The 18,786-nt window shown below is 37.1% G+C and overlaps 1 protein-coding gene across 4 annotated transcripts in view; it reads right to left on the minus strand.

The window, feature by feature from the left end:
- The window catches only part of clstn1 (calsyntenin 1), a 41,581-nt gene extending 29,936 nt beyond the window's left edge, over positions 1-11,645 (minus strand). For 2 of the 4 annotated variants that reach the window (XM_081387690.1, XM_081387688.1), the window contains exon 1: positions 11,308-11,501. In XM_081387690.1, coding sequence (XP_081243816.1) covers positions 11,308-11,371 — 64 coding nt within the window. In that variant the 5' untranslated portion in view covers positions 11,372-11,501. Of the gene's footprint in view, positions 1-11,307 lie in introns of all 4 variants that reach the window. The other 2 variants (XM_081387691.1, XM_081387689.1) reach the window with 2 other exon arrangements.
- Positions 11,646-18,786: the final 7,141 nt, after the last annotated feature.

Genomic DNA, 18,786 nt, shown 5'->3' on the forward strand with positions numbered 1-18,786 from the left:
GACATACTTTGTACAGCCTAATTTTGGCCATAATTTGACATGGGGGGGTTTGGGACGCACTGATGAATGGGCTTCTTAAAATGGTGAGTGAGACCAAATTATATTCTTGGAAATCTGAATTAAACCTGCAGACCTCCAAAACAATAGCAGTGTGAGAATGTGTGTTTCTCGCATTATGATTTGATTGATGAGGGGAGGCCAAAGGTTACGGTGTCAGGCATGCTTGTTCATCCATCTGCTAGAATCCCTCAAGATCGGAAGACGGAACAGCTTGAATGCTCATGTATATGGCAACAAAACCACATTGTCTGAAAGAAAGCTTCAATACGGCTTCCTCCTGTGTCCTGCTGCATACGGCACATTTAAACGGTTTAACAAGGGGTGGCTAATTCCGGTAGCCTAGAACTCTAGACGCACCCTAGCGGCAGCAAATTTTATTTTACAGCCAGTGTCGTCTAACAACTCTCCGTTGGCTTGCGAGCTGGAAAAAGCAAACTATAGTCAGGCCAATCACATTGTGTATAGAGTCGGTGGGCGGGCTTAACATAATGACGGCAGAGTTGTGACGGTTCCGCGTGAATTCCCTGCTACTTGAAAACAATGAAGATGGCTGCTGCTGCTGGCGAACAGCGGTCTTTCAAATCGGCTTTGGCTGCGACTCTGGAGGACTTGGAGTTAAGCTTTTCTTTGACAAAAGAACAAAGAACGACACTAAAGTCATTCTTAAAAAAGGAAGATGTGTTCGGAGTTTTGCCAAAAGTTTAATCTATCAACTAGCTCCGCTGGTGGGAAAACGCTCTGGTTGGTTGTAGCGCTATCCTATTGCGTGCAGAGGGAATTGAAATTCAACCGTTTATCCCGCCCCTCGGATTGAGCCCTGCCAATGGTGTGTTCCCAGACCCAACATCTTGATGTGGGTCTGGCTTGTCAGGCTATATTTCCGGTCAGTGTGGCCCAAAAACCTTTCGTGACAGTGATCCCTCCCAGATTGCGATCTACCGCTGCCTTTGTCAATTATCACCACAGACGCCTCCGTTCTCACCTCGAGTGCGAGCGAGCTGCGAGTTCTCACAGAGCACACAGCTGCTTCACAATTCAAGGTCTATCAGTGGTAGTAAAAGATAACTACTGATCTACACCTTGGCAGACTTAAATGGTTAGGCTTTCACACTTGATGGATTTGCAGTTACTCCTGAAAGAGACTTATAAACGGCTTCTTTGTGAAGAATCATTCCAAATTTGTAGCCGTGGTTTGACGTCTTTGCTGAGCAGACCCCATTCTCATGTGAAGAATGCAGGACAATGGGCCATCCTAAGATGTCAATACACAATGGCCTGCTAGGAAATCACTGAACGACTGATTCGACGTCTCCAGAACAAATGAGATGGCTTTCAAACCAAACCACTTTTTAGTTAAAAGATTAGAACATTATTGAATTGTATAATAAATTGTATAAATTCTACAAAGTATACAACTTTATTTATAAAATATATATTTTATATTTATATATTAAAGGTGCATTAAGCAACTTTTCATGTTAAAAATACCCGTGTTTGTAACCCATACATGCTTAAACAATTGCCTGATGGGCTGAATGAGCCCTTCTATGATCTCTGCGATAGCCTCTATAATCCTGTACAGTAAAATAAATACGAGGGATTCGGGACGGAATCGACTGGGCGTGACGTCATGCGCGTTCACGCTCACCTGGCTATGTCTGGCAGGTTTGTGTATTCGCCGCCATTATCCGCATCAGCGAAGACAACTCAAGCGACTTTGGCAAAAGTAGTAGATGGATTCAAAGAGACCGGCTTCTAGTTCATCCCAAACCCCAACGCAAACTCCATGTAACCGCGTGCACAACTCTGGTTGCAGTTTCGCGTGTCGCCAGAAGGGGGCATAGTTGTGCAAAAACTCAGAGACTTGCGCAATGCACCTTTAAATGTAATTACATAATATTATTATGTTCACACCAGAGTGAAACACGTGTTTTCTTTCCCCGAACCAGTTCAGTGCAAACTCAGCCCTCCAGCCGATTCTATAGATTTCATTGGTCATGACAATCACAAAGCTGATTGCCAACACAATGCTACAACTAAAGGTTCCTCTATACTCACGGCGAAGTTCTTTTTCATTCTTCGCTTAGGGGTAAAAATACATCTGAAATATGTGACATGGGGTATTCTGTTAGCGAACATCCGACACCGACCACTCTGCTGAGAGCGCCGTTTAGATGAATATGTAAATATGTGCTGCACGCTTTCCTCTCAATAACAAAATAAACACAACAAAATTGAGAAAACAGCAAGCATTTTTTAAATAAAGCATAAAAAAGCATCTGATTATAGCAAGGTGGATATGTTTGCATGAGCTCTGCAATTCGGCACAGCAGTAAAGGCACAAGTTTATTCATATAGCACTTTATACAATAGATTACTTAAAATCAAGCAGCTTTACTATATAAGATATGAAAAACATTGTCAGTGTTTCATTTCATCAGAAGTACAACTTAATTTTCTACTATAAAGCAGCTTATGAAGGTAAAAGAGTAGCAAAACTCGAGAGCATGTAGATGTGAATTTGAGAACTTGTACAATAAATATCCGTACTTGTACGCTAAAATTTACATTCACAGCTCCAATGTGAAAACCTGTAAAATAAAGTTGAATTTTGAGATTTGCCCTGGCGGATAATAGTCACAAACCCGTATTCTGATTTTGAAGTTGCAGACAAGTAGTCACAAATGTGTAAAATGCCATTCATAAACTTAAGTGCATATTTGAATTTTTAAAGTACATATTTGCACTTATTCGTTCATTCACATTCGCAGTACAACCTCAATTAGGCACTTGCAACTTCTCAAATCTGTCACTGCAGTTTCAGATCTTCACGCCTTGACTTTTGCAACTATTTTCGAGATATATTAGATGCAAAACTATCTTGTGCACTTGCAAACTCAATGGCAGCGAGAGAGAAAGGAGGGCAGGGGGCAAATGAGTCATTTTATTGGTTGCTAGTGCCTAGCCAATGAAAAGGGACTTCTTTTGTACGCGATGATGTCACGACACCCGCAGCCTCTGGGACGTTCTGAAATGCTAGCGTGGCTTAATAATGTTCTAAGACAGTGATATTAAAAGACCAAACTCAGTAAACACACTACTAATAAAACATACTATGTACAGAAAAGCAGATGAACCCAAAATATGAACGCAACTGGTTTACAGTAATTACATGTTGAATGTTTTCCTCCCATTGAAAACCAATAAAACGCTTAATGAGGCTTAATGGACCAACAGTTATAAACAGCAGAAAAAATGCAATATTATTAATAAAACAGGCAGATTTAGTGATTTACAAAAACTAAATCTGTACTCACACTTACTTTGTCATAAACAGAGGAAGAACTATTCCAACAAGCAACTTAATTGACACCCTGAATAAAAATTAGCTTTCTTTCGTCATATTATGGACTCAACTGCTTTTCTGTACATAGTATGCTTTATGGGTTTACAAAAACTTTGTTTTGGTCTGATTTTGTTCGAAATGACTTCGCTTGAAATATGTCAGGCCTTAATATAACCCATAACCCTTCCCTACACCCTAACCTTGTCCAATGAAACACACAGGGTGGGATTTTTTAACCAGTTTGGGATTCTCATCAAAAGAACTGGTTCATAAGAGCCATAAGTTCTCGAATCGGACGTCATGGCTTAATCATTGCGTACTAAAACGTCTCGAACAAGACAATATCTGACAAATCCGCTTATGGATTTTCCCTACTGTCAGACTAAATTAAGTCAATGTAACAAGTTTTTTTTTATATAACACATTTACAGTCATTTTAGTCTCAGTATGGAGCCCTGCAGTGAAAATATTCACCAATGAAAATGTTACAAATTACTTGACCAAGAGAGATAATGCTCAGATCTATCATAATGTTTCAGCCAGTAAATATTTATAATGATAAACATTGTTATTTTGCTGGGAGAACGAGCAGCTAATTGTCTTAACATCTTGAAATGCATTAATACATAGACTTAAACAAGTTTCCAGTTGGTCAAGTTGGTTGACAGCAACACTTAAATGTTTGCAAATTGAAAAAAGGGCATAAACAGTCAGGGAATTGATTGTTCATTGAAGTTTAAGACCCTGTGGACAAATGTAGAGGAAATCTCTGGGCTCTACTGACCAAAATATCTCACAGTAGGGTTCATAGTCAAGCCAAAGCAGAAGGTCACAGTGTGTACTCAAGGAAGTATCTGTTAGTCCACCAGAGCAGTCGCTACAGCACAACAAGGCCCAGGCGTTTTCAATGAGGTTGGGGGCAGGGCGGTGTGAACGGTGCTTAATCACAGCTCAGTATGGAGCACACAAAGGCCCAGTGAGAGTGAAAACGAGCCGTAGCCATAGAAGACAGGGCTGCTTTTCATATCTCCGGAGGCCGGGCTGCACAGACCTCTATACACAGGTAACACCTACTCTCTGGTTACCTGTTCCCATGGAGCACTGGTGCTGACGCGACGAGGCACTGAATAGAAGAGGGCCACATTTATCAGGCTAAACAAAAAGCACAAACCCTGCCAGACACTGAATGGATGGTCTCTCTTTAGAGCATTAAGCGTGTAGACTGAGTTGACCTGAAATGTAAGCAAGTAATGATGATATGGGTAGGGTTACCGACCAAATGGCTTTCAATTGGGTCTACATTAAGGTCTAAGGTTTAGTAGGGCCCTATTAAATCCGTTTTATTTTTTCCCAAATTCCGTTTTATTTTTTCCCAAATTCCGTTTTTTCCGTTTAAATTTTTGCAAATTCCGTTTATTCCGTTTTAATTTTTGGGAATTTAGTTTTTTTTTTACCCTTTACTGTTATTTTAGTCGTAAAAATTGTGTTTTTAATGTTAATGATTAAAATGTACACAAATAAAATAGGAATGACCCTAAATTTATTGAGGTAACAAACAAAATTCTCATTTTAAGAGGTGTTAAATGTGGTTTGATTTGTTTACATTAGTGAATGTAACTAACTAACATGAACCATGAGCAATACATTTGTTACTTTATTTATTCATCTTTGTTAATCTTAGTTAACCCTAACCCTGTATTTTTATTATGTTACTTCACACAGTACATTAAGCTAACTAATGTTAACAAATACAACTTTCATTATAATGTAGGCTACGAAATGGTGAAATTAACATTAATAAAGATTAATAAATGCTGTAGAAATGCAGTTTATTAATAGTTAATGTTAACTGATCTAGTTAACTAGAGTTTAATAAATGGAACCTTATTGTAAAGTGTTACCGATTTCGTTATACACCGAACCGATTCAGTGTTGGACAGATCAGTTGTTTTAACCATGGTTTTAACCATTCATTAAAGTGAATCGGTTGAAAGGAGTCATTAGATCGCGAATCGGACGTCCGACGTATCATTAGCAGACTTGTACGCGTTGTGTGATTATCCCGGCAGTTAGGACTTGATTCGCACAAGATTTGTCAACACAGAAAACATTTCATCATTGGATAGGTTTAGTTTAGTTTATTGAAAGTGTTTTTATGTCAGCTGAATGGGCGGAACGCTTTTCAGAGAAGAAGGAAAGGTAAAAAAGTTTTTTTTTTGCACAATTCACACCCCAGCGGTAGCCTAATTCAGGAAAAAAATATACGAATGCTCCACATGAAACTTCGTTCTTCCGATCTTTTACCATTGTGTCAATTCTCAATTGATTTAGAGATTAATAAGCGCGAGGGAGTGAGAGAGAGCAAGACAGTTTGAAGACGCGCGCGCGACCGGGCCTCTCTCTCTGCTCGTTCTTTCAGTAATATGCGAGACGTTTTTCTCCCACACAAAAACAGAATTTTATTCCAAATATGTAAAATTCCGAGAAATTCCGCGTTGACACTAGATTCCGCGTTAATTTGCCAATTCCGCGATTCCGTCCGCGATTCCGTGATCGCGGAAATTATAGGGCCCTAGTTTAGGGCGCTGAAGAATGTTCTTTATGAGTGACCAAGAAAAAGATTTCTCTTTAAACACTGAATAGTATCACTGTAAAAAATGATATAATCAATAAGTTATGACAACATATGTTTTTACATTGTTTTAACTCATCAAAATAAGTTATACAAGACTCAACTCGTTTTTTAAGTCAGTTTAATGTAATTAAAGTTGAAATGACTTAAACATCCAAGTTGATTGTATTTTTTTTTTTTTTCAGTGACACTGGTCATATTGAGCATCAGTAACAAACGTTTCATCCAATTACAATGGTTGACTAGTTGTCAAAGATTTCTGTTTTTCTTACATAAAATAAATGAAAATTATATATATATATATATATATATATATATATAAGCCTATAATATTATATCATGTCATCACAGAGTGTATGTTACCAGCAAAATGTGTAATCCGGCATTCTATAAAATGCCTACGTAATGTATAGAATTAGGAAATGTATTTTTGCCCAAAACCATCAGGCATTCTATACATTGCCTAGGCATTCTATACAATACCGGGATTTCACACTTTGCCGGTAATATATATAATAATAATAATCATAATCAGTCAGTAGGATCAGGGTCAGTATGCTCTTTTTGAAAGAAATTATTACTTTTATTTAGCAAGGACACATTACATTGATTAAAAGTAACAGTAAAGACATTTGATACAAAAGATTTCTATTGCAATTTTTTTTATATAACTTTCTATTCATCAAAGAATCCTGAAAACATGCATCATGGTTTACACAAAAAATATTAGGCAACACAACTGTTTTCAACCTTGATAATTAGAAATGCTTATTGAACACGAAAGCATGTTAGAATGATTTCTGAAGGATCATGTGACTCTAAAGACGGGAAAAATGGCTGCTGAAAATACAGCTTAATTATTTACCACAGTATTTTCTTAAAAACCCTTACTGACCCCACACTTTTGAATGATTGTGTGCTCATTAGAAGTTTAACAATTTAAATATGTATTTTAGCGCATGCGTAAAAAAAAAAACTTTTACTAGTTTTTTAACCAATCAACGTTTCCATTTCGAAAATGTTTTGAACATCCCTCAGTAGAGCACAAATATACAAACACAGACACATGATTTGGTCTGTTTACTTGAAAAGCAGCATGTTGTTTTAGGAAGATCAACAATAGCAGTCAACCGGCTATCATGCGAGTCAAAGAGACAGACCTTATATTTAGTACGTAATGACCTATTCTTGACAGATCACTGACTCAATTCAGCTCACAAAGGGGCCAATGAAATTACCACCGACTGCCCAGCCGCCAAGATGACTAAGAGCTGATTGTCTAAGTGAATTTCTACCACACTGGCTGAACCAAAACTGAAAATGCAGCATTTTTTTAAAAACAGATGAGCGATGCTTTGTTAACTGTTATGCTTAGAAAGTACTTGGAATTCAAGATTGGTACATAAGTCAAATAATTCGGAGTTGCGTCAAACAGTGGGCGCATTGTGACGCGTTTATTGCGCCGCGCGGCTCTGAGCTCTCGGCCAAGGGACTCTTTGTTTCCCAGAATACAAATTCCAAGAATAAATAGCAAAACATATGAAACTTTGGGTCCTCAGCCATTAAACAACTGCATTCAGATGGTGGAAAACATGAACGAGAAACTAAAAAATGGCAAAAAAAACAACCCAGGATGTCTGTAACAGATATGATAAAGTAAAATAACAATTTAATCAGCCAAATGCTTTCAAAACACTTCAAATAAACTCTAAAAGCAAAAAATGAATTAAGTTAACAGCGTGCATCAATAACAGTCCCTGTGTGTTCCCTGCTTCACAGGAACAATTAGTCCACCACCTCCTCCTGAGAGAAAGTCTGCTCAGCTTATTTTATCCATCCTCTTATGCTGTGTGAATTCTCTTCCCACAGTTCCTAGAATTAATGGGCCCTTCAAAGCTTACACTGAAGCAGAGAGCTGCTAATGGACGTCTAGCTATCTGCAAAACCAACACTTCAGAAGAAGAATCCTGAGAGATTATCCATCAAGCCACCTGTAAGTTAAGACACTCTGCTATTCGCATTGAAACAAGCTAAACATTTGACCAAGGGGCACAAGAGTCGAACAAGCAGCTTTATTTAAGATCTCCTTCAATCTGAAATGTTGTGAACTGCTAAAGGGATCTATTAGTAGCTATGGATATGGATATTCTTCTCTGACAATTGTTTCTTAAAGTTTGTACCAATCAAATCACCAACTGTCACTATAGGAGTCACATTGTAGAAATAATTGGCCATTATAAGATGCGATAGAGAGTGAGTTTCTCTGATAAACTCCAGTAACTTTCCAAAGATCTCAACCTTCATAATTACATCAATGAAATAAAAAAATCCTTCACACCTTCACACAAAATCTAATTTGCATATTGTTTGGCAAACACATGGTTATATACATATAAAACATCTCAACTTGACATAAGATCAGAAGGCGGACCTTGGCCTATCAATAGAAACCCGTGTTTAAGTCTTGAGTGACTCAGTCGGCACCTTGTGAAGACGACTTAGTCATGTCTTGATTTGAATTACGTTATTGAAGAAACTTCTTTTTTAACTAGGGTTTATTTCTTTCTGCCACTTGTTAATGATGCATAAGCTAATTAATGACAGTGAGATATTTCCTCCCTGGTTAATTAATGTGTTAATTCATCTCTCGCCATCCTTCAGAAAAATAAATATATGGCAGCCACTAAAAGAACACGATATTACTTCTTAGATGTCTCATGGCCGTATGCAGGGGTGTGTAATCCAGTGAGAAGGTGTAGTTTTCATTAAACTGATAACAGCAGGGAAGTGAGCAGGTGTTTAAACAAAGCTTAAAGAGAGCCTGTCAAATGCATCAAGGGTAATAAAGTTATTTAAAGCTAATAAACACTGTGAGTGAGACATGGGCTGCGTCAGAAATCGCATACTCTCTTGAGTAGGTAGGCTACTTATTTTGAATGCATAGGCTACTTACTTTGCGAGTACTAAAAAAGTATGAATGTCTTAAGTTAAAATTTAATTCGGATGTACTAAATTCACCACGTTGTCATCATGTGACCTATCATCCACAGTTGAATTGCTTCACTGACATTCACAAATCCTCTCTAGAGGCCTCGGAGGATATAGTAAAGTGTCCATTTTATGCACACTTCAGCATCTCGCGGGTAGGTCATCCTGGTACTTTTTGCCTACTCTTTTATGAGTACTGTGAATTCGGTCACACTATAGCAGGGAAGTCTATGCGATTTCAGACGCAGCCATCATCTGTGGAGGTGGACATTTAAATACTTAATACTGAGACTAATAAGAGAAAAATGCTTGCCTCTGAATGTGCTACTCTGAATAGTGACACATTTTTTGGCTGTCAAGCAATCACAATTTCCCAGTGATGAAAAACTAGCAAAATTCACAGATATCCAGGGAGTCCTTTAATATAGTATAGCCTAATCATCATATGTGCTTAAAGGCATATATTTTTAGAAACTACAAATTGATTTTAATCTTGACTCCAAAGCAACTTAAACACATAAGCCTGAAAACATATTTGATAAAGCATGGAAACACTAATAGCAAGGAAAGACGCTCTGATAGGGTTGTGGATGATTAAAAGCTTATAAATTTTTAGAAAAAAATGAGATGAAAATGCCTAAGATATGAATTTTTGTTGACATCAATGCCCTTAAGTCCAATCAAGCTCAACAGAATTTGAATTTAGTCTCATTAGCCACTGGTAATATGGATAATACTAATACAATATTGGTCCCAGTGTCTGGTAAACCACACTTCTTTTGTGTTTATGCATTCGCATAATTGTACTATTTTATTACTATTTTCGCTATTGTTGTGCTATGAAAGTCACGGTTATAATAATGGATTCAATGTTTGATTTCAAGGACATCTTTGTTTAGAAAAACTGAGGTACTGTGTAGAGTCGCCACTTGATGTCCAATGTAAAACCAATTGAAAACCACTTATCAACTAGGCTAATCACTAATCAACACACACACACACACACAGACACACACACTAGTAGCTATGTATAAACGTGACAGGTAAGGTTCTTAGATGTTTTATAAATAGTAGGCTATTCATGTTGAGTTTATTATATATTTTTTACCATTTTGTACAAAAAAATGACCTAATGACTAAAATGTCAAGTGGTGTAACCATAAAACAAAAAGTACTCAAATACTTCCCTTGCACTTTGAACACTGAGGTGTACACAACAGAAGGCCATTTTAAACATTGCCTCTCAAAAATAAAACGTCAAAGGGACTTTTAAATCAAGAAAATTAAACAATTTCTCATCATAAAAGCATTTTGTAAACTATTTTTGTATATTATTTGATCTGGACCAAAAATACTAGAGACGTCATTGACCCATGTACAGTCAAACAATATCGCTCTTTTAAATGGTCAATTTCTTTCATAAGATCCGCATATTAAAGTTCAACTTCACAGCAAAATCGCACTCGTATGTTTAAAAATAATGAACCAGGTAACTGCAAGGCAGGATATTTCCGGAAAGGCAGCGTTTCACAAGTAAAGCAAATGTTTCGCACATCAAGCCGTGTCATTGCTGTAATGTCTGCTCGTGCACCTGCAGCGATGTCCTTCAGTCATATTTAGCTGCGCGTGAGCCATTTGAAAGATGAATTTTTAAAATTAGACCACATAGTATTTCACACAGGATCTGCAATGCGGACACACTATCTGATATACTATCTGGTATATAATATAACAGTACAAATCACAAACAACTTGTTATCGGATAAAATGCCGCAAACCGCCTTAGGGAATGTGGTAAAAATCAAGCACACAGATTTGATTTGCAAGCAATATGCTCTGATTATGATGATATAACGTTACACAAATAGCTGTAGGCTGAAGTCTTCTTGGCTACGGGGTGTTGGCACACAATATCGTTGTTTTTAAAGGATTGACACTCAAAAACAGCTGTCAAGTGAAGCGGAACCGTAAGGGAGAGTTTACATTTCACAGCTGACAGGCCACGGCAATTATTTCATGACATATTTTCTTTTCATGACGGAAAATTAGAGCAGAGATTGATTTTTAATAAGCAACGATGTACCGACGCAACATCCACACTGTGATATTGAGCGATTATTTCAGATCATTGTCAAGAAACCTTGACCGAGGATCCTCACAGGAACACTAATAACCTTTAAAATTATTTTAATTATGGTAATATATCAAATAATATTTTTACAGAGATAAGTTACACTTTAATATTTTTATTATGATTATAAATAGGTCTGATGAATCTTACCTTTGGCTGCCTCCACCGCGCATAATAGTCCTAAAAGCAGACCGACTGCCCCACGGATCCGCATCCCGTCTTCGTAATAAAACAGCGAACGATTTAAAAAATGTTATTCTATCTCCTCACGCTGGATAAAATCTGATTCAACTCAGTGTTGCAAAAATATCCAGAAGATGTATATCTCGGATTAGTGCGGTAGTTTTAAGATGGCTGCCGCCACCGCCGTTCAGCTCTCTTCTCTTTCAATCACGGTTCGTAGAGCTCTCTCTCTCTCTCTCTCTCTCTCTCTCTCTCTCTCTCTCTCTCTCTCTCTCGCTCTCTCCGCTGCTGCATCCAACGGGAGCGGTGACGGGCTGACGTCACGACTGTTATTGTGGGAGTGCGGGCCGCCCGCTTTGCCCTTTGCATCAAGACTGGTAGAGGGTGTGGATTAGTCAAAAAGATGCGGTGTGTGTTTGTAAGTGTAAAGCACAGTGTTCTCCAATACTGCTTAATCGACCGTGATTATTATGGTTTAGTGTCAATGATTGAGTTAGCTTGTATGGGTTGTCAACTTGATAAGTTATATCATATTATCATAGTGCTTTCTGTAGGATAATTTTATACCAAGATGGGATGTTTTAGTGATAATGCTATTGGAATGATCATAAATGGGCCTACACGTTGTCAAATGTGAAGTTGTAGACCTACGTGAGATATTGTTAGTTTCTAGCTAATCTTGAACCAAAAAAAGCTCATGTGAAGACTTGACCAAGCTTTTGCTAGTTTTTGTTAGTTAACTGCATGGTGAAGTTGGGGCACAGGATAAACCTATAAAATGATTGCCAAACAAGTCTGCAAGGAAGCATGTTTTGTTTGGGGGAAAAAAATGTTAGGGAATCAACATAGCACTGGGGAGATGACAAAATGGCAATGTTCGCTCAAAATAAAGTGGTACAATTATTTATAATTCACACCCACGCTGATTTAATTGTGCTGTTGTGTTCCATCTTTAAAAATGGTGAGTGTAACAGGAACGATCCAGCTACCCTGTTTATCTGAATTGATTTCGTTGAATGTGTTATTCAGAAGACATTACAAGATTTTGAAGAATAGAACATGATGGATGGAAGACAAAAAATATTTTAATAAAGCTATTTAGTAATTATTAAAAAAGCTTAAATCAGCTGACAGAGGCTGAATTTCTTCAGTTTGTTGAGATCTTTGATGGAACTTATTGTTATATCACAAGTACATTGGACACCTTGATTGTTTTTCCTCCCTACGAGTGAGGTACAGCATGCTTTTTTAATCCAATCATTTCGGTATGAAAATTAGAAATGTGTTTTGAGTTTCTTTTTTTATTTATTTTGAAGGATGTTTAAAAAGAACATTAAATCTCCGCACACAGAGAGAAAAGGCAGACAGAAGGTGGGGGATGGAGAAGTCTGGGAATGGATTGTCTCAAATGATAGGTAAGAGGTCAGATGTCTTTGAGGAGGAAGTTATGGTTATTGACGCTTCCACAGAAGCTGATGGCTATACATTTTATATTGATACTTATTATAGTTATTTTATGATATTATGTCAGTGTGGTTGCTTAAATGGCATTCTCACATTTTGAATTATGAGCATTTCAGGATGCAGCATCCCTCTATTATTATATACTGACTGCAACTCTTAAGTTTACTTATTTAATCTCTTAAGTTTACTTATTTAATTTCTAAATGGAATAAAACATGAATAATTTAAATAAAATAAAAGAATAACTCATATACTCTTTGACAACATAAAGCCTTTAGTTGGTCTCTTAAATAAATTCAACTACCCATATATACTATATATATATATATTCTTGATACTTGTTTCTTAACATGTTTAGGATGTGTTGAATGCAGAAACATTTACATTGTTTGCATATATATATATATATATATATATATATATATATATATATATATGCAAACAATGTAAATGTTTCTGCATTCAACACATCCTAAACATGTTAAGAATCAAGTGTTCATAAATGCAAAACAAGACAGGGAACAAAGGGCACAGGGCTTGACACCTTTGTACTTCCTGAAACACATTCTGATGAAGGAAGAACATTGAAATCATCAAGAGAAAGTGAAAGACGTTGATTAGCATGAGCCATCGCCAGACCTACAAAGAATCTGTTAAGTGTTCGTTCAATAGATATTTTGCTAACTTGATTGTGATTCACTCCCCCAAAAAAAACATTTTGCATCTCGAGAGACATACACACAAAATAACAGGTTTGCCAAATTAAAAGGAAAGAACAGTCTCTTTTTTGGGTAGTGGGATATAATGAGACATTTCTTCCTGATATTTGGAGCTCAAGAAATTAGCTGTTTGCTTGCCGAGGCCACCTGTGGCTGTGTTCATGGTGATCTGTTTTTTTTTTCCTTTTGTTTGTTTTTTTCCCATCTCTCTCTCTCTGCCATTTCATCAGTGAGTCATCCCACATGAGAGTACAAGGAAACACAGCACTTCTCATGCAACGTTTCAAGACTTCAAAAAACATCAAAGACACCATACTCAGACTGAAATCACTCAATTCTCCCAACTTGATTTAGCATCCCTGCCTCAAAGTGAGCAAGAACTTGAAGTCTCCATCTCCTCAGGTTAAGCCTTCCCTTCAGAGAAAATGGGATTTAGAACTAGAGTTTATCACTTCAGTAGAGTGATGATATACCACTGCATCTTCTTTTATACCAAGCTTCAGCCTCTATCTTTATTTCCTTGTTTCCAATAGTAACAGACTGCAGAACAGGCTCATGGTCTGAGCTCTTTTGTGATTGAGGACGTTTGTAAAAAGAAACATGCATTGTTAACAGAATACAGGTATACTATTTTTCATTAACACAATGTTAAAGCGGTCAAGATGCACCAGACGACTGATTTAAAGTGCTTTGAAATGTACAAAGGCAGCTGTCTTACTTGAAGTGACCTTTGGATGTTGTCCAGTCTCACTGTTAGTGAGATAAATAAATCGAATAAAGAGAGTTGCTATCAGTTGACCTTTACATCAGGATGATAATTGACAGCACCATATCCAACCCTTCTTTTTTTTTTTTTCTCAGGGTAAAAAAACAACCCATAAATATCATCTCTCACCTGGAACTGTACAGAAAATCTGAAGTCTTTGTAAATCTTAAATGCTATGGTACTTGTCATCTTGTTGGTTCAACCATGACAAGATTTCAGTCCTTGTATGTCCAGCAATTCGTCACTCCCTCAGTCTCTTTCAATCTTTATGAAAGGCCACACAGCTTCCACCTCCCCAACCTGGAGAATGTCCTACAACACAAACTTACCTCCAATTACCTTTTTTTTTTTTTCTTGGAATACCAAATTCAGCTTGATGGTGAGGACATTTTTACCTGTAAGCCTTAAAGGTGGTATCAGTGATTTCAGGCCCAAAAATATTTTTATCACATTCATCTAATCTTTCCTAACGATCCACTAGCTGCCCGCCCCATAAGCATGGCGTCAAAAAAACGCGTCTCTGTAGGCAGCCTAGGCTCTGAGATCTGCACACAAAAACAAATGGTTTAGCCAAACAATAAAAACCAAAACAAAAAGTGTTCCAACCAATCACCGACAGGGGGAGGGTGTTCTGAGGTTTTGTGCTCGTGCACGGCTGCACGCGAAGTCAGAGCTGAAGAAAAAGCTGGCTCAAAACCTCACAACACCCTCCCCCTGTCGGTGATTGGTTGGACCTGAAATCACTGATACCACCTTTCATATAACCACAATTGCAAGCCTTAGGCTATGTTGCACAAGCCATTGGTGCACATTATTCCAAAGAAAAATAAATTGTCTTCACATTTCACAAAATTCACTCTGTCTCATTGAAAATCCACTTTCAGCAATTCATGTTGGCTTATGAAATATGAATATAATGTGAAATACAGTTAATGTTTAAATGTTAATTCATATTAAAGGGTTAGTTCACCCAAAAATGAAAATTCTGTCAGTAATTAGTAATTACTCATCCTCATGTTGTTCCAACCACGTAAGACCTTCATTCATCTTCGGAACACAAATTAAGATATTTTTGATTAAATCTGAGAGCTGATCACTCCTCCATAGGCTTCTAAGTGATTGAAACTTGCTGGCCCGGAAAAGTTATTAAAGAGATCGTTAATATAGTCCAAGTGACTCCAGTGGCTCAATCTTAAGTTTATCAAGCGACGAGAATACTTTTTGTGCGCAAAAACAAACAAAAATAACGACTTTATTCTACTATTCATTTCCTTCTCTCTGAGCCTCGAGTTAGTTTACGTATTGTTTTTGCGTAGCGCGTCTGTGTTGCACGTCACCACGTAGGCTCACTATTGGTCGACGCTTGTCATGTGTGTGATGCGTGATGACGTGCAACACAGACGCGCTACGCAAAAACACTACGAGGCCCAGAGAGAAGGAAATGAATAGTGGAATAAAGTCGTTATTTTTGTTTGTTTTTGCGCACAAAAAGTATTCTCGTCGCTTGATAAACTTAAGATTGAGCCACTGGAGTCACTTGGACTATATTAACAATCTCTTTAATAACTTTTCTGGGCCAGCAAGTTTCAATCCCTTAGAAGCCTATGGAGGAGTGATCAGCTCTCAGATTTAATCAAAAATATCTTAATTTGTGTTCCGAAGATGAACGAAGGTCTTACGGGGTTGGAACAACATGAGGGTGAGTAATTACTGACAGAATTTTCATTTTTGGGTGAACTAACCCTTTAATGCACTACCATTCAAAAGTTTGGGGGCAGTAAGATCTTTTTTAAGACTAGTAATTATATTCCGCAAAAATGCAAAATATATCATAATATAACAAAAAAATATGAAGCAGCACAACTGTTTTCAACATGAATAATAATATAAAAAATAATTATTGAGCATCAAATAACCATATTATGATTTCTAAAGGATCATGTGAAACTGAAGACTGGAGTAATGATGCTTAAAATTCAGCTTTGCATCACAGGAATAAATTACATTATCAAGTTTTCCACAAACCTATCACTTACATAAGTTGCAGTTATTATGAAAGTTCCATTGGTCTAATTGGAAGTAGTTATTCCCTCTCTTTTGCAAACAGGAGAGAAAACGTTGGCTCTAAATGCATTATTGTCAGTGCTATCGTGTTTTCTCATTCTTTATACTGTTTCAAATTCTCTTTTGTGCAATAATTCTCTTTGGATTATTATAATAGAGGCACAATTTTCTTCCCTAACTCTAGACTTTCTTTGTTTTTGAAATCCAGTGTGAAAGTATGTTTGTTCTTGAATCTGCCCTGATTTTGAATCCACAAAAGAGGAGAAAGACTCAGTTGTGGGTGTCTTTAAAACTAGCTTTGAGACATGAAAACAGATAACAGTACCCCGCAGAAAGTGTTCGTGGATAATAGGCTTTCAGCTCTCAGCCTCTACTGTGTGGTCGCCAACAAAGGAGAGAGGAAGAACTGGAGTGAGACTTCTCAAATAACACATTAAAAAAGATTGATGCACTGGTTCAGTAGGGACAAACAAATGTTCACACCTCTGAAGTTTTGACAGTAACATTTCCCTCCTGAATATTTTAGCTGTCATTCTGTTCTTTTCCAGTATAGTTTGACTGACCGTATGAATCGAAATGCGAAAAGATGTTGGTGCTTAAACCGAGTCCATATTGTGGTAGATTCATGTCATTAGCTTTGCCTCAATTCTATTTCATGCATATTAAACAGAGGGTATTCATGATTCGTTCATTCCAATCTTCACACTAAATGCAAATTAACTGTCTGTACTGCAGCACAAGGTCATTTACTCCTTAAAGGAACAGATCACTCAAAAATACAAATTGCATCAAAATAACTAATATCAATGTCCAATTTGTGAATGAATCAGAACTTGTCATTGAATCGGTTGATCCAGTTCACTAAACTGGTCTGAACGATCGATTCACAGTTCAAAATTGAGGTACTGTATAATGAATGATTGTGACTCAAAGAACTCAACAACACAATGACTTGTTAGCACAGTTATCAGCTCACTGGAGGTGAAGATTAACCTTAAATATTGGTCTGTTTCTCCCAATAAAACTCAAATTAAAATAAATAAAAATCATATGGACCACTTTAATGAAGGTTCTTTTGTGACCTTGTGTTCTTTTGTTTCTAAGCTTTGGCCCTATTGTGATTGCATGGAATCATCTCCGTTTGTGCATGCAAGATAGAAAGTCATACGGTTTTGAAACGATATAAAAGTATAAGTAAATGATGATAGAATTTAAATTTTTTGGTGAACTATCCCTTTGAGAGCATAACCTTCAGCATCTTATTTTTCTGTAAGCTTCCCTATGACAAATGATACAGCAGAGATTACAATATATATATATATATATATATATATATATATATATATATATATATATATATATATATATATATGCACTGCCGTTCACAATATTATTATTAGTAGTAGTATTTTAATCAAATAAATGCAGCCTTGGAGAGCATAAGACTTCTTTTAAAAACATAAAAAAAATCGTATTCCAATCTTTCGAACAGCAGTGTAGTGTATAGGCTATATATACACACATTAATTGATTGCTGATTTAAACCATCATGCTCAAATAGGCCTATATCATATGTTAGGTTAGCATTTCAAAGGTTTTGTTGCAGTTCTTGTACAAACATGTCACACACATACAACCTGCGAGACAGAGCTGTCAGAGGCCTGTCAATTATTGAGATCTTCTCTTCTGAGGTGTTGCTACTCTGCTGTGAAGAACATTTTCATCTGTTGCCTGGCAGAGGTGTCCTCAGAGACAAGATAGAGTGCGTCAGAGTCAAACTGAACTGAAGACAGGAGCTGTAGTCTTAAAACCACAAGGTCTTATTAGGACAAATCTCAATGTCTTGTGCTTAAATCTGGAAAAAAAAGAGATTGCTTTCCCTGGAGAAAAGTCTAACTGGAATATGACCTACATTAGACCTGCTCTAATATCTTGTAATGCGCTCTGACTTGTTTATGCGAAGAACATCCACCACTACTCGGTCAATTTAACGATGTGGTGAGGTCCAAAATGGCTGACATTACTTTTAAACATCTTTTAAACTCTATTTTGCATTCTTTTAAAATTTAATAAAAAAAATGTTTTTCAATTGAAAATGATATCGCATCAGCATTGTGAGTGAAATTTTGAACTGACAAATTATAATATGAATTTCTTCACCGTATAGGCCTAGGCTATGTATTAAAGGTAGCTAGCAGTTTGTCTTGAAATTTGAACGCCCCAAGTTTAATCTTATCTCATTTAGACTGTATTCCGTTCCGTTAATGCAGTGTTGCCAAGTCTGCGGCTTTCCCGCGGAATTGGACTACTTTTACACTGTTGCCGCGGGTTGTTTGTTTAGTCCACGTTTATTTTTAGTCCCCCGCCCCCGAAACGCGATAGGGCTATTTGGGCTGGTTTTGTTATGGAAACCTCGCATTTGTTCTTGCACGT

This window comes from Scardinius erythrophthalmus, assembly GCF_964197995.2.
Source record: "Scardinius erythrophthalmus genome assembly, chromosome: 15".
Lineage (NCBI taxonomy): Eukaryota > Metazoa > Chordata > Actinopteri > Cypriniformes > Leuciscidae > Scardinius > Scardinius erythrophthalmus.